Source organism: Balaenoptera physalus (assembly GCF_965194825.1).
Source record: "Balaenoptera physalus genome assembly, chromosome: 6".
Lineage (NCBI taxonomy): Eukaryota > Metazoa > Chordata > Mammalia > Artiodactyla > Balaenopteridae > Balaenoptera > Balaenoptera physalus.
The window spans coordinates 69,175,695-69,199,652 of record NC_138885.1 but is presented as its reverse complement, the minus strand read 5'-3'; the positions used below and the strand labels follow the sequence as shown (position 1 = coordinate 69,199,652).

The window sequence follows — 23,958 nt, the reverse complement described above, 5'->3', positions numbered from 1 at the left end:
CTCGCCTCAAAGAGGCAGCATCTCCCTGGGCCAGGCCGCTTCCCATGGTTCCCACTTAAAGGCCTCTGAGTGGATTCCGGATATGTCTTTTAAATGGCTTGGTCCTTGGGCTACTCTCTTAGAAATTCTGTTCTTTCTTTCTTTCTTTCTTTCTTTTTTAAAGCCTCCAAAGGTAAGGCTGGGCAGCCTTGAATCTGAGGGAAATGCCCATTGTCACTCCCAAATCCATGGTACAGAGCCTCGGAAGCCCGGCTGGGAGCCGAGACAAAAGCAGCCGGGGCGCCGGCGGTGGATATATTCCTCGCTCTACAAGTTGCCCAGCGCACCCTTGGAGGGCTCCCAGCCCACCTCGAGCCCCGGAAAGGAAGGGGGAAATGGCTACTTCTGGCCTAATCGATTGCCTTTGCCAATGGCTTTCTGATTTTATTCCAGAGGAGCTGCCTTTGCCTGTAGCGCGGGTTTTCCTCCGAGACACGGCCCCCTGTCAACAATGAATGGTGCTCCCCACATCGCAGGGGTTAAACTGAGAAGCTAAAATTGCCCTCCTCTTCTGCCCAACCAATGGAGGTCTGGGCAAATCTATTCCAGTGTTCTCAACCTGGCACTGATGCGCAGCCGTCCCTCTTCCACCCTAGGAAATGGCTCCCCTAAAGTGTTCTGTCTTGGAACTGGGAAAGACTCTTCGTTTTCGGGAGGAAGTTTAAAACTCTGAATAAATACTGAGTCTCCCAAAGACTCCTTGGATGACGGTTTTAAGGCTCAGACCCCCTAAAAAAGGGGACAAATGAAAAGGACGTGTTTTGTGAAGCTGCTTGAATCTATTGGAGACCCTCTGAAACCACAGTACAACATGGGGTAACGAATTCTCTGTCAGCTCATCCCCCCAAGGCCTCTCCTCTCTTCTCCCTGGCCAGACTAAGGTCTGGACCCTCTTGGGCTGAGGATCCTGCAATCTATCTATCTATCGATCTATCTATCTATCTATCTATCTATCTATCTATCTATACACACACACACGTGAAAGCTGGCTGGAGTTTTCTGAGTCATGGTGGTAGCTGGAACATTCGACTTCATGGGAAGTCATGTTCATCTGTAAATTCTCTTTCGGTCACCCTTCGTATATTTTCCTGCCTCCCAGATACAATGGCTCCAACCAGCATTTTGTAATTTAATAGAGGGAGGATTAACTGGGGAAAACCTTTTCTTCCTTTAAAAAAATTTTTCATGTAGGTCACTAAAAGGTAATGACTGAGCATAAAATCCTTCCACAAGGAAACCAGGGCAACGTGGGATGGGAAAACTCACCCATCCTCGACTTCACTTTGGCCTGGCTGTCTTGCGCTTGGGATGGGGATGGGGAATGGGGATGGGGAATGGGGATGGGGAATGGGGATGGGGAATGGGGATGGGGGTGGGGGAGAGGAAAATGGGGGCCGAATTGGATCCGATGCAATGCTAAGTTGCTGCTTGTCCTTGCTCCTGTAATGGAGGCCTGGCGGCTTCCAGGTGGGCAAGACTGATTTCAACCCAGCCCCTGATGATGGCACACCAGCCAGAAATCTCCAAGACTCCACTGAAAGCATTAAAAATAACACAACCAAAACCAAAGAGAGGAAGACACACAAGTGGGGAGCTGGGAGGAAAATGCGGTTTGGGCACAGGCTTACTTACCAGGCTGAGACTAGAGGGGAAGCTCACACCCACTGACAAATCAATTATGTTACTATCATGGGGGGAGGGGGAGAGAGGACCCTCCTTCTTCCCAACTAGGAAAACAGCACATACAGTTTGGATTATCACTCCCCTGACCACTGCCAAATTTCAGCACCAAAGATCCCCTTCAGCTTTTCTCTCCCATTTCCCCTCCCCTGCTCTCTACCACCCCGACAACTGCCCCAAACAAGCAGTTTAACAGGAAGACAATCTCACCAAAGTCTTTCATTTCCACCATAACATATTTCCATTTCAGAAAGCAGAGGGAGTACACTTGTTTCCAGAGTTTATTGCATTATACATGCGACCAGAACATGCACAGAAAGGACAGGTTGCTGTTGTACTTCTACCAAACCATAGATGCACCACAAGGGAAAGGCTACAAGGCAAAGTCTCAATATTCCATCTCACCAAGGACAATTGCTAAACTCATTTGCAAAAAGATACATTGTAATGTGCTTTTTAAGTCCCTCCCCACAAAGCTTGTGGGTTTTCTTAATCTTTTTAAAATATATATGTAAAAGTACTTTTAAGTACTGGATGTACTCAAAACGCCATGAGCTCATGGACTAACCACACACACAGACCTTTTGTGTTAGGAAAAACATGAAAAAGTCACATTGCTGGATGGACGAGTGGATTGATGGATGCTCTACAGTTCCAATAAGTTAAGACCCAAATGAAAATTCGCAGTAATAGTTACCCTGCATTACGATGAAAAAAATAATAAATTACATGTGCTAGTTTTTTAATATATATATATACTCATAGGGATTACAGATCACTTGCAGCATGAACAGAATGACTCCAAAGTCACATTCTAGCAGGAAAAACAAAAACAAAAACAAAAAAACAAATCAAAAAACAGAGCAATGAAGGTTTTGTTTCCGCCTTCCCAATCCTCCAGCACTCGACCCTGGAAGTCGGTGCCCCCTCTCCGATCCTGGCCTCTGACGGGCCTCGGACCTAAGAGAAGGTGAGGTTGGCGGTCAGTTCTCGGATCCGGTTCTCTCGGCTCATCTTCTTGAGTTTCATTCGGCGGTTTTGAAACCAAATCTTGACCTGCCTGTCGGTGAGGTTAACGCTCTTACTGATCTCTAGGCGGCGCTCGCGGGTGAGGTACATATTGAACAAGAACTCTTTTTCTAATTCCAGCGTTTGGTGCTTAGTGTAAGGGCACCTCTTCTTTCTGCCACTCTTTGCAGTGAGCCAGTTGCTGGTTGGAGTATCAGACTTGATTTCCTCTAACAAAATTAAAGGGAGAAAGAAAAAAAATCAAGAATTTTTTTTTCTCTCAGTCTGTTCAAATGTACCCTTGGCCATGACCCCTCTGGCAGCCAGGCCCTTTGGGAAATGCTGGTATTACACATTACTCACACGAGGTGGGCCCTGGAAGGGATTTGTAAATGATGCCAGATTAGTTAAAATACCCCAAATGACACGATGGGTGGGTACTCTCGCCCTCTGTGTCAGCATTCTCTCTCTCTCTCTCTCTCCTTTCTGACCCGCACAAAATATTAGTACAATAGTAAACTTTCAGGATCTCACCAGCAACATTCTAAGTGATCATCTTACAACAGGGCTAGAGTGGAAGAAGCAAGCCACAGCCTGACAAGCCTACAAACCCCACTGCTTCCTCAGATCCCCAAGTCTGCCACTTCGTTCCCACTTCTCCCAGGCAGGCAGGGAGCCCCGCACAGCCAGGTTTATAGGTGCCAATTTTCTTTCAAAAGATAACCGAGTACAACTTCTCCGCCCTGCTTGGGCATCGTTGTGTGCCCAAGAATTTCCTGAATTCTTATGCCTTCTTGCCCCCACACAAAAACATTCTCCCAGAAATGTAGCTCCTTGCTGTGGCCCAACTCTGAGCACTGGCGGAAAGGATCAGGGGCAGAAAAGCCAGAGCCCCTGGCTCTTTGCCCTGCCCAGCCCTAAGGCTGGCCCTGCTGGGTGGGCCACACACATTCCATTCTCTCCCCCTTCTGCCTTTGCCCCCTTTGCAAATGGATTGCAAAGCTTTCGGCACTTTCCCCAGACAAAGCCAAGGTTACCTAGCTCCGCAGAGGCAAGGAGCCCTGTTCTTCGGCCCAAGCACCAACTGGCCCAGCCATCTCATTCCCCTTGCCGCCCCCAAGCTCGCAGGATGCGGGGTGCATACACTTGAATACGAACACGGTGCCTTGGACCACCTTAAAATCATCATTGGGTGAAAGGCAGGGCTGGGACTACAAATCTGAGCTGGAGAAAGGAGGTTCTGGGGCCGTGTTTACCAGCCGCAGGTCTCATTTGCGCTCTTTTGTTGCATTTCAGGTCTAGCGCAGGAAAAATAAACCCAGCAAGCCCTTCCTCTGCCGGGGCGCCATCAGCGCGGGGCCAGGAGTAGCCAGGAGGGCGAGGGCAGCGCGGGAAAAGCAGAAACCATCTCGGGACTAAGATTGCCCCTCCAAGAGCGGGGAGGAGTGGCACTTGCCAGTCGGGGCCCCAGGCTGCCGGGTTCGGCACTGGGCACCCAGGCGTTCCCTCTCTCTGCCGGGTTCCCGGGCTGCGCGCCCCGCTGGGGTGGCAACTCTGCTCATACCGACCTTTGCTTTCCTTCTCCTGTACTTCGGGACTGGACACGGAGACCTCAGCCAGGCAGCTCCTCTCTTCTGGAAGACCGCCCTTGGCCTCGGGGCTCTCCACCTGGGAGACTTTGGCGGGCTCCTGGCCACTTGCGGGCTCGTTCATCTTCTTTTCCATCTGCAGCTGGGCGGCCGAGAGCTGCGGCTTGGCCGCGCCGCGAGGGTTGAGCTGGAGCATGACTGTGGAGCTGCCTTCGGGGCTGTTATTGTACTCTTGGGTTTTCCCGGTGGCGTAGGTCTGACTCAGTCTAAAATATCCAGGGACAGGAACCTCAGGGTTCTCAACGGGACAGGACTCAGGGACCAGCCTCTGGTACGAAGGGACCTCAGCAGAAATGAGTTTGTTGCGCTTATCAGAATACATGCAGCAATTGGATTCTTCCTTAATGTTGGTGGTGAAGGAGCAAGTAGGGACTTGCTGTGTAACAGGTTGCTCTATTCGACAAGATCTGTTCGGGTCTGTCCAACTGTCTACTTGAGGTATATAAGGATGCACATTCATACCCATATTTTGGTGGTTCACTTCTCTTTTGGCCAGAGACGGGAGTAGTCCACAGGTTTGCATTCCATAGGTCCCCATGTCTGCACTAGGTGGTGGCATGTACATGCTGGCGCTGCTCGAATAAAAACTGTCACTCCTGCAGGCACTGATCAAGGAATCTACTAAAAAAGTATTAGCAGCAGGAGAGCTGTTGGGAAAGGACATTTTGGGGAGGAATTTGAAGAAGAGAGATTGTGTCCTTTGTAGGCTGACATCTCTAGGAAAACATTCCCCGTGTAATTGTGGATGCCTCTGCCGACCACATGACAACCAAGCCAATGAGATTTGAAAATGGCCTTGAGCCGCAGCCTCCTCGCAGGTCACGTGCTCCAGAGCCGGCCAGCCGGCCGCGTAAGCACGGACAACAGCGACATCTACTACGCGCCCGCGATAGTGCGCGCTGGAGACAACCGGCCCAGCGCTCTCCGCCGTCCTCCAGCCTCCCGGGGCTCGCTCGGCCCGCCCGCCCCACTCGCGTCCCCCACTCCAGCCGCTGGGCCCCGCAGGCGGAAGGAAAGTCTCGGCCCGAGGGGTCTCCGGGAGGACACACGCGGGGAGGGAAGCCGGGGCGCCGTGGCGCCAGCACACAGAAGCATTCTCCGCACACGCCCAGGCAGAAGGCGCCCAACAGGGCCGGGGCGAGGGCGGGGTTGGGGGCCCAGCCTGGTTCATTTTGTCCCAGGCAGCCTGGGAAGGTGAGTTGGATTCCCCAGGCTCCGAGACATACCACCCCAAGGGTCCACAGGAAAGAGCTCTGGTGCGGAGACGCGGCCAAGATATCCTGGGGAGCGGAGGCGAGAAGGGCCGCGAGGGCCGAGAGGCCACGCAGCTGGCCGGCCCCGCGGAGCCCCGAGGACCGGCCCGGCCCCGGCGCTGTCCTCTGACTCGGCCCGCCCGCCCCAGCTCCCAGCGCCTCCGCGCCCCGGTGGGCTACCCGAGCCTTCGGCTCTCCGTGGAACCACACCCCAGTCTCCGCGAGTCGGGCCGCTGGGAGCTTTCAGCCCGGAGACAATCCCTCGCCAGCAGTTCGCTATCCGCGAAAGCATCCCCCGGGTTCCCAGCGGAAGAACTAAACCAACTAAACCAAGGATTCCCTCCCCACACGCCCTGATAGTAGAGGGCAAAGAGGAAGGAAGAGAGAAAAGACTTTTCTAGGAAAGGAGGAAACTCTCGCCCTCAGACTCCAGAAGTTTTAGAAAACTGGGCCAAGCAGGAGAGAGAGAGATGCAAAGGTGTCATTTGGTTCTTCTGCACAGAAAATATGTTTTCCTTTTATGGATTTTGTAAAAGCGCTGGTTTCTGACAAGTGCAAGGTACAAAAGGTTGTGGAATTTATTAATACATATTAAGAAGAATCAGGGTGATCAATAAAATTCTCATCTACATTCTTGGGCTACTTGGTAATTTTCTGGCTTCTGAAGGTTTTTAAAGAGTTATACCCGCTGTTGCCACACACGGGAAGATATTTTATTAACAAATCAATTGAGACTTTGTAAAGGATAAGATTAATAGTTAAGATTTAGCATAATGGCGTTTGCTTTATGAATTATTGAAAATTATACTATTGATTTTTCCCCTTCGCTGCTAACCAAGAAGGTCAATTTTTGTTTTAACACAAATTGTCAAATATTAAAAGCTACACTTTTGTCAGAAGTTGAGTTTTATAGTTTTGGACAATTCCTAAAAGTATTTGACATGATTCGATTCTGCTTGGGTAAGGGAAGGGAGGGAAAAAAGAGGTGGGGGAACCTCAGTCCTCTGTTTCCTTTGGTGAGGGAAAGTTCTATAAAGAGGATTTAGTCTGGGGTTGTGGTCAACCTCATTAAAAGAACAACCACCAGCACCACCATGGAAACTCAGAGTTTTATGAGAAACTTCTTCAACAACTTCCTCCCTTGTTCTCTGGTTGCAGGCGGTGAGCAGTCCTTCGGAAGCCGTGGCCTCCGGGCAGCAGCAGGGAGCTTTAACCTTGATTTCCAAAGGTTTGCCCTGGACGAGGGACCCCAGCTAGGGCGCTGGAGCCGATCCGGCTTCCCGGATCCCCTTTCCTGCATCCGAGAGAGGAAAAGGGCCCCGAAAACTCTGATGTAAACCAGTTCTCTGCCCAGGAAGGCATCCGTGTTTTCTTCTCCCCACACTAGTCCTGTCATGGGCTGGCCTTGGATTTCAGGCCCAGAGACTGAACTTGTGCGCAAATTGGGTTTCTGCCTCAGCAGAACTTTTTTTTTTTTTTTTTTTGGAGCCTGATGCTCAGCCTACTGGGGGACATAATAGCCCGCTCGCTCCTTCACAAAAACCTTTTCCAACAAACCCTTTGTCCACCCCTCCCCAAAAGGAATCTCCCCTGACCTGGTGGAAACAGTCGTTGGACATTATTTTCATCCTTGGGACCGCTTCGGCTGTCCCCTCACAGTGCCCTCGCCCAAACAATAACCCCTTTTAAAAAACTCCGCAGTGGCAGTGAGACAGACCTTTTAAACCTTTACGCAGCTGTTCAAATACAACATCATTGTCAGGTTAAAAGCCTGGCGCCTCTAACTGCTCTGGCTGCGGGATGCCGCCGAAGAAGTGGAGGTTTAAACATTACCTTCGGCAGGGGTGGCTGTTTTTAAGCTTGGGGGTGGGGGAGTGAGGAAGGCAGGGAAAAAACCCAACTTTTGACTCTAGTCTGCTAAGGTCCTATTCAAAGCTAACAGCCACTGACCAGCACCCTGAAATTTGCTTTCTCTCAAGACGGAGATCATGATCTCAGCCACAGCTAAGCATGCCCAGGGCTGGACAAAGTGCCCACTCCACACGCTCGTGGCAGGCGCCCTGACGCCAGCCTGGCGCTCCAGCACTGTCCTCCCTTTGCTTGTCGGCCAAGGGAGCTGCTGGGAATCCGTTGTCCAATTCTCTCTATCCCACAAGGGAGGCAAGAGTGTTCAATCTAATCGAGAATTTTATGCCCATCAAATGCCCTTTCATAATCTTTATTTATACATGAATAAAACATCCAAGCTAAAAACCAGCGATTCCTCACCGAACGGGTAGGTCTGCCATGAGCCAGGACAGGCAGGATCTGCCTTCCGAATTTGGGGGGACTTTGTTTCAGCTCCCTGTGCCTTCAAGCTCAAAAGTCACTCCCACATTGGATTTGGTTTTAAATAGGTATTCTTCACTCACAGGGGAAAAAATGTGTATCAGATATAATTTTGGATCTATTATTACAAAATTCTCTTTTATTCTTTTTCAAATTTCTGTCTTCAGACCAGCTCCTTGAGGCCAGAGACTGCCAATATTTCAGAGAGATTTTATTATAAAAATCAAGCAAAATAGAAATAATACAAGATAATGATCTGAGCCTGGGAGGATGGAAAGTTTGCCTAAGACTCTAAGGCTAAGATAAAGCAAATGGAATGAAAAAGCAAGGCTTTCAAGGCCAGGCTTTATTTTGCTTACAAGTATTTAATGCAGCTGCATAGCTGCTGTTTTCGATCATCTTTAGATCAGTTAGAGCAGTTACCATTAATAATAAATCAATATTGCACAATAAAGGAGATGAATATCCACAATTGTACCAAGACATTCTTCTCCCTGGCACAGTTCTTTCCAGAGAAAAATTAAAAGGGTCGCTTTAGCAAGAAATTAGCATTTGTAATCAAGAAATGGCTTGTATCTCTGCTCTCCTGTCACTGGGAAGAAGAGCAGCGGCCCTGGGCCTGAGTGGACCTGGGGCTAGGTTCACCCTGAATTTGGGCCCTGAGTGGCCTCTCAGGGCTGTGCCACTTTTGGGGGGCAGAGTGGATGGGCAGAAATTTTAAAAGCTGCTTCCTCAGAGCACCTTTCCGGATTGCACCGTGCATCTCCCAGCCAATGTGAAAAGAAGTCAAGGGGGCAACTGGGGAGGCTAGAGAAGCCACCACCAATGCAAAGAGGGGTCTAAGGAGACATGAAAAAGGACCGGCAGTCTAGGAACCTCTTCCCTTTGCAGACACAAAAGACTACTTCTCCCAATTTCCCTCCACTTCAGGATCTGAGACCTCAGCGACTCAAGACATGTGGCCATGCTCTATGAGCCCCACACACTGCGAATGATCAAGAGGGGTCAGGTCTGCAGCCCCCAGAAGTCCTGATCCAATTCCCTGACCTTTTTCAGGCTCAATTTGGGCACTGCTGAGAGGAAAGGAACCGCAGATTGCTAAGCATCCGTGATCTGGGGGAGGCTGCCAGTCAAAGCCAAGGGTCCCTGAAAGGCCACAAGCGCCCCCACTGGAGCTGCCTAAAGAGGAACGCAATGACATTTGGGGAGGGGGGCTCTCACCCCACTTGGACTGAGGCCCGGGTTAGGCTCCCGGAAATGTCGATTCACAATAGCTAAGCTGGGCCCACGGTCAGACAGGCAGGAGCCAGGGTATGCGTGGGGAACATCAATGCCTCTGGCTGGCGCCTCCCATAGGGTGGGGAGACTCATGGCCCCCAGCCTCCACTGAAGCAGATGCCAATTCCCAGGGGTGGACCCAGAGTCTTCGGTCCAGGGCCTGGAGGGAGGGAGTAGAGACAGCGGGGCTGAGGAGGTCCTAATTCCGAGGTTGCATGTACTTACAATGAACTTCGGGAAAGAAAGAACTGCCACCCTTCATTTTGGAACTTCCACCCTTCATTTTGGAACTTTCCTTTTGGACGGCGGATGGTGCAATGTCAGGGGCTTTTCAGGGTGGGAGTGGGGTCGAGGAGGGCACGCAGTGAGAAAACTGCTTCCAAGAGCTTGTGCCAAAATCAAACTCGGCGCTCAAGGCCAGCAGACGGCTTGGAAGGCTGGCCAGGGTTCTGTCAAAAGCAAAGCCCGTTTGCTTCAAATGCATTCCCCATTCCACGACGCCTTGAAGTTTAAACATTTCCCGGACTGCCTGACGCTCCGCGCAACCACATTAGCCCAGTCTGGCCCGGGCGCCCCAACTCAGTCCTGCCTGCGCCTCCCGGTGCTACCGGTAGCCCCGAGCGCCAGGCACGACCGGGGGTGGGGGGATCCCTCGCGCAGAACGATCCGCTAGGTCCCCACGCGTCTCATTTTTCTGAGACCACACTCAGCTAAGTTGCCGGCTCCCTGATCTGTCTTAAACAAAAGCCTTTTAATCACCCCAGGCGGTCGGAGAGCGTGCAAGGCGGACGCGGTTTTGGGCAGGGGTGGTTCTACCTTCCTATGGCTCTCCACACTCAAACCACCAAGAAAACTGATTTCCGTAATTTAATTAACTCGCAGTGGCATGACCTATTTTGAAATGCACATACTTGTCTTTTAAAAACCTCTCCTCGACACCACCAGGTTATACCGAGGTATTCTTTGCAACAGCTTTATCTTTAAGAAGACAACGATTAGGTGATCTCTTGTTTCAGGAATCTGCTCCTGTTCCTCTGTCTTTATACAACTTCCCAACCTCATGGCTGCTTAGAATAAACAAACATCAAACACCTCAGCGATTTCTAACCGCTATTAGAATCCAGTATTGGAAAGATATGGTACCGCTGCCTCTCCGACAAATGCGGCTTCTGGAACGTGAGCACGCCCCCGTGTGGCTCTCCAAGGCCAGGCAAACGCGAAATGGTATCTCTAGGTTCGGCTCTCCTACGGTGGTGGACATACAAGCTTGCTACATTTAGACGCAGTTTAAAAGAGAGAGAGAGAGAGAGAGCGAGAGCGAGAGATAGATGGAGAGAGAAAGAAATAAACCAGTTTAAATCTCCTGGAACGATCACATTACTAGGGCACTGACACTGTAACGGATGCCTAGAATTCCAAACAAAGGAATCCCCTTCTGAACGAAGTTATTCCACTGTAGGCTTTGTTTCTATTGCATCTTTAACCAAAGGTTGAGGGACATTTTTGGAAACAGTATAAATATATTTTCTTTTGTTCCATATCATAGGAAGTGCAATAATTTATTTGATAGGGTGACAAATTTTTTCAAATATAACGAAGTTAAGTCTGTAATACCTTCCTTTTTCAAATACCTGTTTTTAAAACCTCGGTTCTTCATTAGAGCTAAAGGACTGCTATATATGACTCCCCCCACCCCACAAAAAAAAACAACCCCAGCATTTCCTAGCTGTATTAAAAGCATGCTGGTAGACATTTTAATATAACCAGTATTTTTAAAAGCAGTCAATTGCTATTGAATTACACAAATGTTTGAAGGGAAATTAAGGTTATTGATCCTGAAATCAGGAATTGGCTTAGATTTATGGTGAGCCCCCGATATGATTCTGTGTGGTCATAAACGTGTGTGTGGGTCTGGATGTGTGTGAGCATGTGTGCATGAGAGTGGGTGGCAGTTGAATATCACAGAAGAACCTTAAGGCACCTAATTATTCAGAAAGGTTAAAGGTGATGACCTTGACATTTTGGAAGTTCAAAGGCATACACTTATGCACTTATGTTTTTCCTTCCCCCCAAAAGCTTTGGTAATCAAAAAAATTTTGCATTTGGAAATGCATGCCCCCTTGGAAGATGCATGGGGTGCTGTGCCTCTTATGGATTTATTTTTTGACTTTGGGCTTACGAGAGGTTACGAGTCATAAGATTCACTTTATTCTTTTCAGAGAAAGAGAAGCTCTTCTCACTCTTCCCGTTTATTGCACATTGCGGAAATCTCCTTTGGGCCCACCAGAAGGTGTATAATATAACTCAATTAAGCTGTTTAGAACTTTAGCTTTTATGGTGTTGTCTAGACAGTTCAAGGTTTTGTAAACAGCCTGGCCTGGCCCTGCAACATAAAGTGCAGTGCGGCCCCTACCACATTCTTTACCTTGAAGCAGTAAATGTGGTGAGAAGTGGGTCTGCAGCCCTGGGCCCTATTTCCAGGGAGGAGGGGTTACCTTCTCTGCTCCAAGCCCCTGTGACACCAACAAGGACCCAGGCCCTCTCTACCCACTGATACCTTCCCTTTAGCAAACTAGTTTCTTTTTTTCCAATGAGAGGTTCTAGTTTTAATTTCTTCTTTTAAGGGACCCTGCCTCCTTGACAGCTTGTTAAGAGTGAATTTGGTCTCCTAAGCAGTTTTTATTTTTTTAAAGTTTCTTTTGTTTTTTCAGGAATTCCAAGTTTACTACACTGGGGGTGGGGTGGGCAAGGAGATTTGTTTGTTAGGTTCCTGCTGCCCCAACCTCATGGCCTGGAGAAGGCAGCACCAGTATGGCTGGCTCACATCTTCAATTCAGAGATTCATCCTTAAAGTGATTTTTAATGCCAGTGCAGCCTAGAAAGGATGGGAGGGAACGACTCTTATTTTAGCGGGATTAAAAAGCATTTCACTTGATTTTCAGTTGCTTGGAAGAGAAGGTTCTGGCCACTAAAATATCCTAATCAGACACTAAACTTCTTCAAAGAGGAAAATTCATACAGTGTATTGAAGCTGTAACCTCCATTTTACTAGAAACCATTTATTCACACAAAAGACAGTGACCCATGCCTTGATACGACAGACCAAAGGTACATTCCCCAGAGTTTAAATAATCTGCATTCACCAAGGGAAAGGGATGCGGTCCCTTAAACTCAGAACAAAAACAAGCGCCTTCCAGCCCCTCGGCCTAACTCTCTACAGATCCCACAGCGTGCCCACGGGAGCTCAGAGAGAGGGAGGGAGAACAACAGCGCATTGGCGGTAAAATTGTAAAGGGACGTTTGCATTTACCATTTTCCCCTTATAAGGATCCGTTCGGCCAAGTCCCCGACCTCGTCCGCAGGCTGCAGTGGTCGCTGGGAGGTCCCGAGTTGACCGTGGGAAGGAATCGTGGAGTTCCACAGAGAAGAGGCGTCATTAAACCCAAGGACATTGGGCCTGCCCAGGGCAAGCTGGTGGGGAGGAGAGTGGGTGAGTGGGGCTCAGGGGAGAGGGGTGCTTCCTGGAGCTCTCAAAATAAGGGGTTTCCAGTGAAATACTGCAGACGGTCTCTGTTCAGTTTCTTTTCTTTCATTCTGCGATTCTGGAACCAGATTTTGACTTGCCGGTCAGTGAGGTTGAGCATCCGAGAAAGTTGGAGTCTTTTCTCTTTGTTTATGTACACGTTAAAGAAAAACTCCCGTTCCAGTTCGCGGATCTGATACTTGGTGTAGGGACAGCGCTTTTTTCGGGATCGCTGGGGGGCCACTGCAAGGCAAAAAGACCAAGAAGTGAGAGAGGCCACTGCCTGCCCACCCCCCGGCTTCCCGCCCAGGCCCGCGCGAGGGCCAGGCCTCGGCCCGTTGGGGACGTCTCCTGCTGCCGCTGAAAGGCCCTGCCTGCGTCGTGGGGGATGATATATGGGCGTTCACAGGAGAGTGCGGGCGTGGACGTGTGTTCACGCCCAGACACACACACGTGCGCGCACACACACACACACACACACACACACGACCTGGCATCGAGGTGGGGAAGCAGAGGGCGAGGCAGGCTCTGAGCTGGACTCGGAAGGGAGAGAAACACGAGCGCGCCGGGCAGCCAGCGGCTTGGATAAAGTCCAGTTCAAGTATCAAACTCTCCCCAACCCAACGCCCCCCCCACCCCTTTAAAAGCAGGAGGCTCGAGTGTCCACACTCAAAAATTGGCTTGAAATCTCTCCTCCCTCCCTCCATGGTCTCTAGGACCAACCCCCCTCACCGCACGCACAAAACTGGGGGAAAGCTCTCTGCAGCGATTAATGTCCTCATCGAAATCTACCTTAAGCCCACCTAAATTGGTTTCCTATCGTAAACACGCTTTACAACGGCCTGGGAAATCTTATAGGATGTATAAACCCCTTCGAACGCTTATAAAGTAGCACATAAAACTGCGCAGAGGGAGGCCCCTCCGCCCCCCCGCGCCCGCGGCCCCCGCGCCCAGCCGCCCACCCCACGTCCGGTGCCTACCTGCGCCGCCGCTCTTCTCAGCCCCCGCCTCCCCCGGGGGCACCTCGCCGTCGCCACCCTCTGCCGCCCCCTTGGGCTCCGAGCCGGGGGTCGTCTTGGCGCAGGGACTTCCCCCACCGCCACTGGCCACCGTCTTGTGGTTGCTCTTGTCGGGGGCGCCCTCGGGCTGCGGCGGCGCGGGCGGCGGAGGGGGCTGCGGTCCGGCGAACGGGGGCCCGGGTGCAGCCTCGTAGAACTGGTCGAAGCCCTGCGGCAGGATGCCGTTGCGGCCCACGGCGCTGTAGAAATTGGAGGCGGCGCCCGCGGGGCCGTGCGGCGGCCCGGGCGCGGCGCACACCGGCTCCGGCGCCTTGAAGAGCACATCCGGACGGCGACCCGCGGGCGGGAGCAGCTCGCGCTGCATGGCCGCCTCCTCGGCCGCCGCCGCCGCCGCCGCCGCCGCCGCTGCAGCGTAGTAGGGAGCGTAGCTACCGGCGCCGCCGCTGCCGCCCCCGCCGGGGCCGCCGCCGCCGCCCCCTGCACCGCCTCCGCCGCCGCCGCGGTATGGCCACTTGGCGCGCTCCAGGCCGTAGTCGCGGAAGGCCACTTCGCGCACGGGCTGGACGTGCGGCGCCAGGTTGGAAGAGTAGGGGAAAGTCATCTGGCAGGACGACGGTTGTGACAGGAACGACGGCTTGCTGGCGAAGTCCGACGGGGCCACATAGTAGGCGCAGCCGGGCAAGTACATGCTGGCTGCGCTCGGGCCGCACTCGTCAAAGTCGTTCATGGCTCCGCGGCGTGCGCGCCGGCGAGCCCCGGGCCGCTCCCCGCGCCGCCAACCTGAGCCATCGATTGCACAAGAGGCTTGGGCCAGGATCAACTAAGCAAAAATCCCCACCGGGAGCTGACGTGCTATTCATCTTGATTGATTCTGGTGGTAATTATGTCACGTGACGCCATGGAGAGAAATGTCCTTATATCTATATCAGTGCTCGCCAACACACTCCGGGACGGTTCCTGGCGCCGAGACGCGCGCGCGCTGGGGGCGGATCGGCCTCCCTCTCCAGCCAGCTCTCCCCGGGCAGCCCCTGATCAGGCTGTGCCTCAGGCCGGTCACCTGTGCGCCGCCGGCGGCTGCCACTGCTGGGTGCATCTGCCACCGCCCGGCTGGGCCGCCCGCCCGCGCCCGCCCGCGCCTTTAAGTACGCGGACCGAGGCCGGCAGGGAGGAGGAGGGAGGGGGAGGAAGGCGGAGGAAGGGGGAAGGGAAAGAAGCGGAGAGCTGAGGGGGGAGACCCAGCTCCGGGCACAGGGGACTAGGTGTGAGGGTGTGAGTTTCCCACCCCCCACACCCCTTCCTGCAGCCGCTCCCTCCCCCGCGACGCCGCCACCCTCTTCAGTTTGCCCGCTGGGAGCTTGTTGCTTCTTGTTCAAGGGGCGTAATTGCGCCTCTCTCGGGGCGCAAGGAGCCCTGATTTACATATTTCTCTGCCCAGCGCCTACGCCGCGGAGTAACTTGGGTCTCTCCATGGACGACCGGGAGCACGAATGCCAGCCTCAAAAAACTCACGCCAAAACCCTACCAGGAGCTCACCCGGCCCAGGACCTCGGTGCCCCCTCGGCCCTGTCGCCCTCTCTCCTTTCTGTCTCTCTTTCTCCTTCCTTGTCTCCCTTCATTCTTCTCACTTTTCTCTCCTGTCCTCTCTTCTCTCACTTCCGTTTCCTTTTTTCTTCTTCCTTCCTCTTATTACTCCCCACCTTTCCTGTCTCAGTTTGTCCCCTGATCCTCTCCTCCTTTCCCCTAGCTATGTGTCACCACCTCTATCTCTCTCCCTGTCACCTCTCTGCCTTTTCTCTCCCAGTGCTAAAGCAAGAAGGGAGTTCAGCCAGCGAAGATACCCCGTGGCCCTCTAGAAGCTGGGGGGTCTGGTGAACAAAAGGATCTGGAGTCCTACTCTCAGGGTGCCTGGCTTCCCGCTTTCCCGCAAGCGGAGACAAAACGCCGGTGCCTCCGCCCTCCTCACCCTCTCTGCCTTCTGGCCTGGACTGGGACCAACTAGCCTCACATCCAGCCCCTTCTCGGCGTCGGAGCCCCGCCAAGGCCTACGCATCCGTGCCGTGTCTTTCCAAGGCTCCTGCGGCACCCTAGGGCCTGCACGGTCACTGTGGGCCCCCCGGAGGTCCGTTAGCTCTGGGGGGGTGGGGGGCGGGCTCTCAGAAGTTCTTGCCTCCTTGTTCAAGCCCCTCTTCTCCACTTGGCTCTGAGGGCCCCCCATCCACTCGCCCCAAGGCCTCACTCTCCTCGGCGGTGGCTGCGTCCCTCTTTTTTAGCCTGGGGGGTCCAGGCGAGGCCTGGGCTCCCGCCTCGGGAAAGCCAGCGTTTTCCAAAGATAAAATCAGTCACTCAGAAAGAAGCTCCCCAAACCCAAATCCCAGAACCGAGGGCAGGAATTTGCCCCTCTCCCCAGGATTCCTCTGCCAGGCAATCGCAGCACTGGTCCTGGGCCTCAGCCCTACGCCTAGGACAGGCAGTGCAGGTTGTGAAGCTGGTTCCCACCCTGGCCCCGGCCGCCGCAGTGCTGGTGCCGTGAGCTCTGCCCACCATGCCGACAGAGAAAAGGCGGGTGATCAGAGATCATATCTATTTTCTGGCCAATGTTCCCCCCTTCCTCTTTTTCCTCCTCCCTCCCATTCTCCCTCCCACTCTCTCTTCTCCGCCCCCCTCCCATCTCAGCTTCCCTCAGAACACTGCGCAAACAGGTCGGTGGGACTGGAGGGCAAGAAGCCCCCACCCCCAAGAACTGCCCATCCTGTGTGCACCTTCCACGCAGCTGGCACTCTCGCCCAGATCCCAGCTCGCCCCCTTCTCCTTAGCCCAGACCGCCGGCACACTTATCTGCCTGCCCATCTCCATCCGCGGCCCAAGCCTCTCCCTTTCGGGCTCGTAGTCGACGCCCCTGGATCTGTCTCCTAAAATGGCTCCCCGGACACTGCACACTAGCCAAGGGGCTGCTCAGGACCCAGGGCAGGGACCGCAGGGGCCCCCGGCTGGGTCTTTACGTGTCTGCAAGTGCGCAAGGTTCTGGTACCTTCTCTCTGCACGGGTGGGGCGCAGGCAGCCCGCTGCCCCCAAAGTAGAGCCTGCTGACCGCTAAAGAGGGAAATGGGGGAGGACGAACCATTCAAGTTCAACGACATGGCGACGGCACTCGGGCTGGAGCCGTGCTTTGGCGGGGGAGGGTGCGCCATCTGCAGCGGCGCGCGGGTGCACAGGGGTAAGGGGCGGCTGGCCCCTCTCTGCGCGTTAGCACGGACCCCCACCCCCACCCCCACCCCCAAGCCAAGGCTTTCGTTCTGGGCCCAGCCCGCTTCGCCCTTTGGCCCCAGCTTTTTCCTCCATCCTTTCCCCGAAACCCAAGGAAAACCGCAGCCTCCCGACCCGCGCGTCCCGCTCGAGAACCTACCGTGAAGATCCCAGAGCTGTGGCCTTGTCTTTGCCTGCGCGGCCCCACTCGAAGCGCAGGGAGCGCACTGGCCCCTCCGGTCACAGCCAGCAGCTCCGCGAGCGGTAGCTTTCCGCGCAGCGCCCGGACGCGATGCGGTAATTTCGAGCCACCCAAGATAAGACACTAACTTGACCTTAACTTTGTCAGGGCGCCCCTGGTATCTGGAGAACGTGAACAGACACTGTCTGGCAGCTCTCGTAAAAGCTGACTGGGGAAGGGATTCTGAGTCATTTCATTTATTGCCACTACAGTTCTGCAAGAAAGCTTTTCCTCCCTGCCAAACTTTAATTATTTATGCTCTTTTAGGAAACGAAAGAAGAGGAGAAACGCGGGGAAAGCACCCAGAGCCAGTCCCTTCCCTGCAGAGCCTTCGGAATGGGCTCCTTAAGTCAAGTGACTGAAGAACAAAAATGTGGGGAGATTACCTTTGTCCAAGGACGGTCGGACAGGCACCGAGCCCCCCCTCCCCACTAACGGGGGGTGGATGCAGCTGGGAGAGGCGGGATGAAGGGGCACACCCTCCCTCCACCTCCACAGACATGAATATTTACAACGGTTCTGGATTTCTCCTCCGCCCGCCCGCCTCCCGGAAGCCTCCCCAGCCCGCCTCCCGTGGGGAGAGCCCCCAGGCCTTAAAAGCGTCTCCTGGTCGGCCCTCTGAGCTCGCAGCGGATTGAATGCCAGACCAAGCCTTTTTTTCTCATTTAAAAACCTTTTCCTTGGTCAAGAGGCCTGCCTGGACTGCAGCATTTCGGAGGACGCATTTGTCTTTGTGCGAGGGAATGTTAAACACTTAGATTTCAGCATTTCTCTCGGGTATTTATTTCTTTCAAATTTCATCGTGGTTCCAAATCCCTGCCAGGACTTTGGTTAGGAAGGGAGAGAGGACACCACCGCCTTTGTATTCATATGGATCAGTAAAAAGGATGGATTTGAAAAACACTGCTGAAGCTCCAATTGACAGACAAGATTTTACACTTAGAATAATTTAAATCTCTTTGGGGAGTGGTCCCCATGAATATCTCCTCCCACCCTACATCCCAGGCTACAGAAAAAAGAACACAATGATTTAATGGTATATATTGCAAATAAATGGTCTCCCTGTGTTGTCTTAGGCCTGGGTCTAAGTCTGCTTCCCTGGCCCTTTACCCAGCCCTCCAGACCTGAGGTCTGAGTGTGGCCTCTGCCTTTGTTCAGTTATCTTGAAGGGGGCAAACCTTCTGGGACACAGAGAGACTCAGTTCTGGTACCGTCACCTCCCTGAGCCCCACCAGGTGGGGAAACATTTCTAACGATAGGGCCTCCCTCAGCAGCTTCTTGCTTCCTTTATTCCTGTTTTTTTTTTTTTAAGGAGCTGTTTAAAATATATTTCATCAAATTAGCTTCAGGGAAGGGGAGTTGGAACCACTGAATGCTCAGAATTAGAGACTTAACGGTTTTGCTAATTCTCCCACTTCCTAAAAGCTAGCAATTCTCTAGTTTCCATCTCTGAGCTAGCTGGGAGCTGGGATCTGCAAGAGCTCGGTGAATACCAAGCAGCCCCTAGCTTTCCTGGCCTGAGATAGAGGCTCTGAAGGCCTAGGGGGTGCAGAGGTCATGTTTCCCAAGGGAGTCTGCTGGGTTTCAGGCAGAGGTGCCAGTGTGGAGGATTTCCACAGGGCGTAGCCTACTCACAAGAAGCCTGACCCAAAAACATGGCAGGGAGAGATGTTTTGTATTGAAACCCGAGGAACATATCTTGGCAGCCCCCTGAACAGCAAGCTTCAAAGTTTGAGAATTTAGGCAAAACGTGGAAGCCCCAGCCAGCAACAAGCCGAGGGTTCGCTTAGTGTGTGAGACACGCTGAAATTTGCTCACGGTTCCCCCACCTTGGATGTTTTATACACATTTTGTTTATAGGCTTTTATACACCATTTCCTGACTGACTTGGAAGCCATTTTCTCATTTAATGAACAGTCAGCACCCATAGTGAAACGCAACCAGGAAAGAAAAATGAATTTGGTGGCCTGAAAAACATTAGAAAGGAATCTGAAACGTTTTAAAAAATCGACATCAGTCCCATGACAGCATGACTGGGACTTGGATATTTATTTCCACTCAAAACATTTCTGTATGTCTGATATATACACGCTATTGTTTTTGACAAAATCAAAACAAAACAAAACATGCATGAAAACTATTAGATAGCAGAAAAAATGCAATTCATCTAAACATCAACTGAGGTCAGTTGTGATGAGGCTTAGGGCTCCCCGTGAGGTGCCCGCTCCAGATCTCGGGCCTGGTCCTCCACTAAAAATAAATCATCATCATACTTTGGTAAGGAATCTTCAACTCTTTGGCTGTTGTGCATCTTGCTAGAAGTTGGGGCGGGGTGCTACTTCTCTGAAGGAGACAGAAAAGGGGCAGAGATGGTAGAAGGAGCTTGGGGGGCCCTTGGGTTCCCTGAAAGCTAAGGCAGGACACTCCAGCATACCCAGGACATCTCTATCTGGCATTCAGCAACCGCAGCCTCCACAAAGGAAGCCAGGCAGGATCCGGAGTCTCTCAGGCTCTGCTGGAGCCGGTCAGACATGGCCTCAGAAGGAGCACAGTGGCAGGGCCCCTGGTGGAACTGGTGGGCGGTGGAGAGAGTGAGGAGAGGGGAACTTCTGCTTCTCTCTACTTGGTCTAGAGCAGAGAAGGGGCTGAGGATCTGAAGGGCCTCCTTCCTAGCCCTCCTGACTGTTGACTGGTGGGGGAGACTTCACCTCTCCCTATGGTGGTCCATTACCATAATTCAAGAAAGACAGACAAATCGACACCTTTGCCTACCTCGACAGGAAAGCCATATTTACAGTCAGAAGGTAGGACACCCCCCCTTCCTGGATCACTCCCTTATCCTCCCCCCAGATATTTCCCCCTCCTCCTAGTGCAGCCCAGCCTGAAAGCCAACTAGCAGCTTTCCTCACCAAAGTTCAGCTCCGGGGGTCCAGTTGCAGAGTGAAGGGCTCTGCAGTGGGCATGTGTGAGGAGGTGGAAGAAGGAGGGGGATTTTACCAGTCTGGTCTGGAAGCTGCAGTTTGCTGTGGAGCCCCAGCCTCCCTCGTCCCATCCATGGGAAGGATGCATCCAATCCATTCAGCCCAGCTGGAGGGGTCAGTTCAGCCAGACTCTGAGGTGTCTCTGGAGTTTGGCCACCATGCCCCTTACTCCCTTTTCCTCCTGAAGTCTGAAGGTCTAGGGCAGCTATTGTCCTCCCAAAACAGCCAGGGCATACAGGAGGGGGACGGCGCCTTTTCCTTCCTGCAAAGTCGAGATTATGGCTTTGCCACAAGGGGCTTTGGCTGCAGAGACAAAATTGTGCCCTCAGCCCTTTCTAATCTGCCCGGGAGTTCTTCCTAAATTCAGTTCCACTCTGAGCTCTAGTTAGGTACCTGCTAGATGCAGAAAGGGCTGGGGAGGAGGGGAAAAGAAGACTAATCAGGTGGAAGCAGAAATCCAAGTACAAGGACACTAGAGTGAGCCCTGGGTATAATAATGCCCCAGCTAAGAGTTAGGACAGATGACTCCACACCCCCACTCTGGAAGCCTCAAGGCCAAGGTTGTGCTGCAACTTCTGCAGGCTTCTCTGAGAAAGGGGAAAGAGTGGATGCTCAACCGGCCAGGCCTCCAAACAAACCTCCTGCAGGCTTCTGGGGCTGCCGTCTGAGCGGGAGGGTACCTGGAACCAGCAGAGAAGGAGCAGAAGAAAAAGCCCTATCCCCTCTCTTCCTTCACTCCAGGCCTCGGTGAAAAAAGGCAGGCCCAGCCCGGCCCGGCCGGGGCCACACCGGGAGCTAGTATAGCGCCAGCGCCTGCTCACGCAGCACCACGCGCTTCTTCTTCATACGCCGGTTCTGGAACCAGATTTTGACTTGCTGGTCGCTGAGGTTCAGCCTGTTGGACAATTCCTTGCGCTTCTGCCGGTTGATGAATTCGTTGAGAAGGAATTCGTTCTCCAGCTCCGCAATCTGCTGCTTAGTGTAGGGTTTCCGCTTCTTGCGGGCCCTCCCCGGGGCCGCCCCCCACGGCAGGCCTGCAACACAGCCCCAACCCCAGTCAGCCCGGCCCGCTCCCGGTTGCCTGCCCGCCCCTGGCGGCTCCCTCCCTCTACACACTCTCCCCTGCACCCCACCTCCCACCCCGGCCCGGGGTGTGTCGCTCGCGGAGCGTGGCCACCCTTTACCGTCGGGCAGCGAAGGTTGCAGGCAGGAGGCGACGCCCGCCGCCTGCACTGTCATGTTCAAGTTGAGCGGGCCCTTGGTCTCGTCCTTGAAGCCGGAGGAGCAGGGTGTCCCCTCGAGAATGGCCGAAGAGCCCGGCGCGACGCGGCCCACAACCGCGTAGTCGTACTTGGCCGCTTTGAGAGCAGCGGCCGCGGGGGCCAGGCTAGACTCCGGGATGAAGGGAGGCCGCGCACGGCCACGCTCCTCCGGCCCGGCGGCCGCGTCGGGAGTATAAAACTTGGCCTGTTCTTCGGATCCGTCCTTGGCGCCCAGGGGCTGCAGGCCAAGAGGCCCAGAGCCAGCCAGGTAGGGCTGGGAAAAGCTGCCGAAGTTGGTGGCACTGGCAGGCTGCGCTGGGGCGCAGGAGGCGGGCGTGGTGGCCCAGGGCAGCGCGCCGCGCGGGTATGAGATGGAGGGAAGCGCGGCCAACTGGCCGCCATTCGGCCGCAGGTTGGAAAAGTAGAAGGAGTCGGGCGACTGTAGATTCAGAAGCGAGCCCACATAGCCCGCTCTGTAGAGACTGCGCTCACACATCTCCAACAAAGGGCTTGGGCTGCGCTTGCAGCAGTATTTAGTTACAACCGGGAATAAGAGGACAGGCTCAAACGATTGGACGAAACTTTGCCTGCAGGTTCTTCAAAGCCGGTCATTTCAGCACCGCCTACATCCCCCGACCCGTTTCTCCCCTCCCCCCCCCATTCAGGGTATTATGATAACACCCGCAGTATTCGATGGAGAATGACGAGGCTGCCAAGCAGAGCTAAGGCATGTTGAGCAAAGGTGAAGCCTCTTCGAGTTTCCAGGCTGATTTCAGCAGCTGGGGGCATTGGGCATCGGGTGCGTTTGCCTCAATGTCCCTTGGGGCCCTTCTTGGTCTTGACCGGCTTTGCACTCCCATTTTCCGAAGGCTACATGGGCCAGGCTTGCTTCTACCAGCTTTAACTCGCAGCTGAGGCCTTTTCCAGTACGGTGCACTTCTTGGCTTGTCCAGAGAGCCCTTGGTCTGGTGGAGCCATTAACTCTGTCGCTAGGCCTGAGCCCGGGGTAGCCTACTCCTACCCCGTCCCTCCCCACCTCATCCCTCTGGACTGGACTCTGCACGCATGATCTGGCAGTGAAGACCCAGCGCTGCCTGAGCCCTAGATCCCCGGCCGCAGGCATAGTTTGCTGATAGAAGAGGAATGCATCACAAATTCTGCCTAAGTTTGGCGCCCAGGAAGGAGGATTCACATCACTCCTGGTGTGCTTCTCCATGTTCCAGCCCTCTGCTCCTAAGAAAGTCACCATCCAGGTCCATGGAGAATGCTGGCCTGGGGACCCGGACAGCTTGATTGGCCAATCGTGGCCAAAGGCTACATTCTTTTAATCGCCAGCAGTCACCTTGGAGACTGCAGCCCTTCAAACCAGAACTCCAAGGTGTTAATCCACTCCATGGCGTGCAGGACGAGCTCCCCTGATCTGATGTGGAAGTACAGAAGAGCCAGAGCCACCGGCCGGGAACAGCAGGGCACACCGAGGCAGCGGACTAGCAGCGTTCCTCTGCTCAGCGCCTCCAGGGGCGCGCGGGCCGCTGGCGGGTTCGGAGGTCTGGCGAACAGGGTGGCAGGCGGCAGCGCTCCCTCGCTGGGAGCAATGTGGCAGTCCCCGCCGCTGTTCCTCCAGTCTAGTGTGGCCGGAGGGTTAAGGATCCTCCTTTCCTGCCTCCGGTCCCAAGACCCCCAGCTACCCCGTGACTGGCGCCCGCCCCAGCCTGCAGCCCGCCTCGCGGTCCCCGAGCCAAGCTGGAATTGGTTAGACCGCCAGCTCCGGCACGGAGACCACACAGGCGCCGCCGGAGGGCAAGGCTGACCAGCGCGCTGCGACTTTATTGTGTGAGTTATGGCGACCAATTGGGCGGCTCTGGGGAACGCAATCGGCCTCTTCTTCTTGCTGTAGGGCGGGGGTAGGGGGTGCGGGTGGGGGTAGGGGTAGGGGTTGGGCAAGTCTGGGCTCCTCAGGGCTCTGTCGGAGTTTCCTTAGGAGCTCAGAAACAGAGACGTATTCCATTCCCTGTCCTTTCATGGGGGGGGAGGGGCGCGGGGTGTAGGCGCAAGCTGCAACCTCAGTTCCTAGGGACTTAGGGAACCTAGGCTCTCATTTTGGGAAACTTGCCCTGTTTTCCAGGAGCTACAGCCTCCCTAGGTCTGAAAGCTGCAGCTCCAACGGGTCCCTGCAGTCTTCTCTCTTCCTACCTCAGTACTATACAACGATTCTCCGGTATTTCCAGGTCCAGGTGTGTCTTCTTCGGACGCTTTGGCAGCCGCATAGCTGCGGTTTGCCCTATGGGACTAGAGGTGTAAAGGAATTAAAAGAGAAATAGAAAAGACTAGAACAACTAGACTCCATTTCTCTTTGGCTCAGATGATGCCCAGCCGCCCCACCTCATCTCCTGGGTTTATAATTTCCTAGGTCCAGCAAAGTTGTACCGTGGAGCTGGCAGCTGGGGACGGGAC

General features: G+C 53.8%; 3 protein-coding genes and 1 long non-coding RNA gene across 5 annotated transcripts in view; 1 reads left to right on the top strand and 3 right to left on the bottom strand.

The window, feature by feature from the left end:
- The window catches only part of LOC309662610, a 592,813-nt gene that overhangs the window by 82,475 nt on the left and 486,380 nt on the right, over positions 1–23,958 (top strand). The window lies entirely within an intron of this gene.
- On the bottom strand, positions 1,987–12,660 carry HOXD10 (homeobox D10). Of its 2 annotated transcripts, XM_082466367.1 has the most exons (3): positions 12,546–12,660; positions 4,296–10,505; positions 1,987–2,957 (listed from the first exon to the last, which is right to left on the bottom strand). In XM_082466367.1, the coding sequence occupies exons 2-3, from the start codon at positions 5,545–5,547 to the stop codon at positions 2,680–2,682; spliced, it is 1,530 nt and encodes a 509-aa protein (XP_082322493.1). In that variant the 5' UTR covers positions 5,548–10,505; positions 12,546–12,660; the 3' UTR covers positions 1,987–2,679. The 2 variants fall into 2 exon arrangements, with proteins under 2 accessions (XP_082322493.1, XP_082322492.1); XM_082466366.1 differs by lacking the exon at positions 12,546–12,660 and having other exon boundaries at positions 4,296–12,178.
- HOXD11 (homeobox D11) lies at positions 12,279–17,143 on the bottom strand. The gene is made up of 2 exons (XM_082466369.1): positions 13,739–17,143; positions 12,279–13,001 (listed from the first exon to the last, which is right to left on the bottom strand). Exons 1-2 carry the CDS (start codon positions 14,502–14,504, stop codon positions 12,766–12,768), a joined length of 1,002 nt encoding a protein of 333 aa, XP_082322495.1. The 5' UTR covers positions 14,505–17,143; the 3' UTR covers positions 12,279–12,765.
- HOXD12 (homeobox D12) lies at positions 12,871–22,061 on the bottom strand. Its single transcript, XM_082466371.1, has 3 exons — positions 21,427–22,061; positions 17,648–21,276; positions 12,871–13,001 (listed from the first exon to the last, which is right to left on the bottom strand). Exons 1-2 carry the CDS (start codon positions 21,998–22,000, stop codon positions 21,038–21,040), a joined length of 813 nt encoding a protein of 270 aa, XP_082322497.1. The 5' UTR covers positions 22,001–22,061; the 3' UTR covers positions 12,871–13,001; positions 17,648–21,037.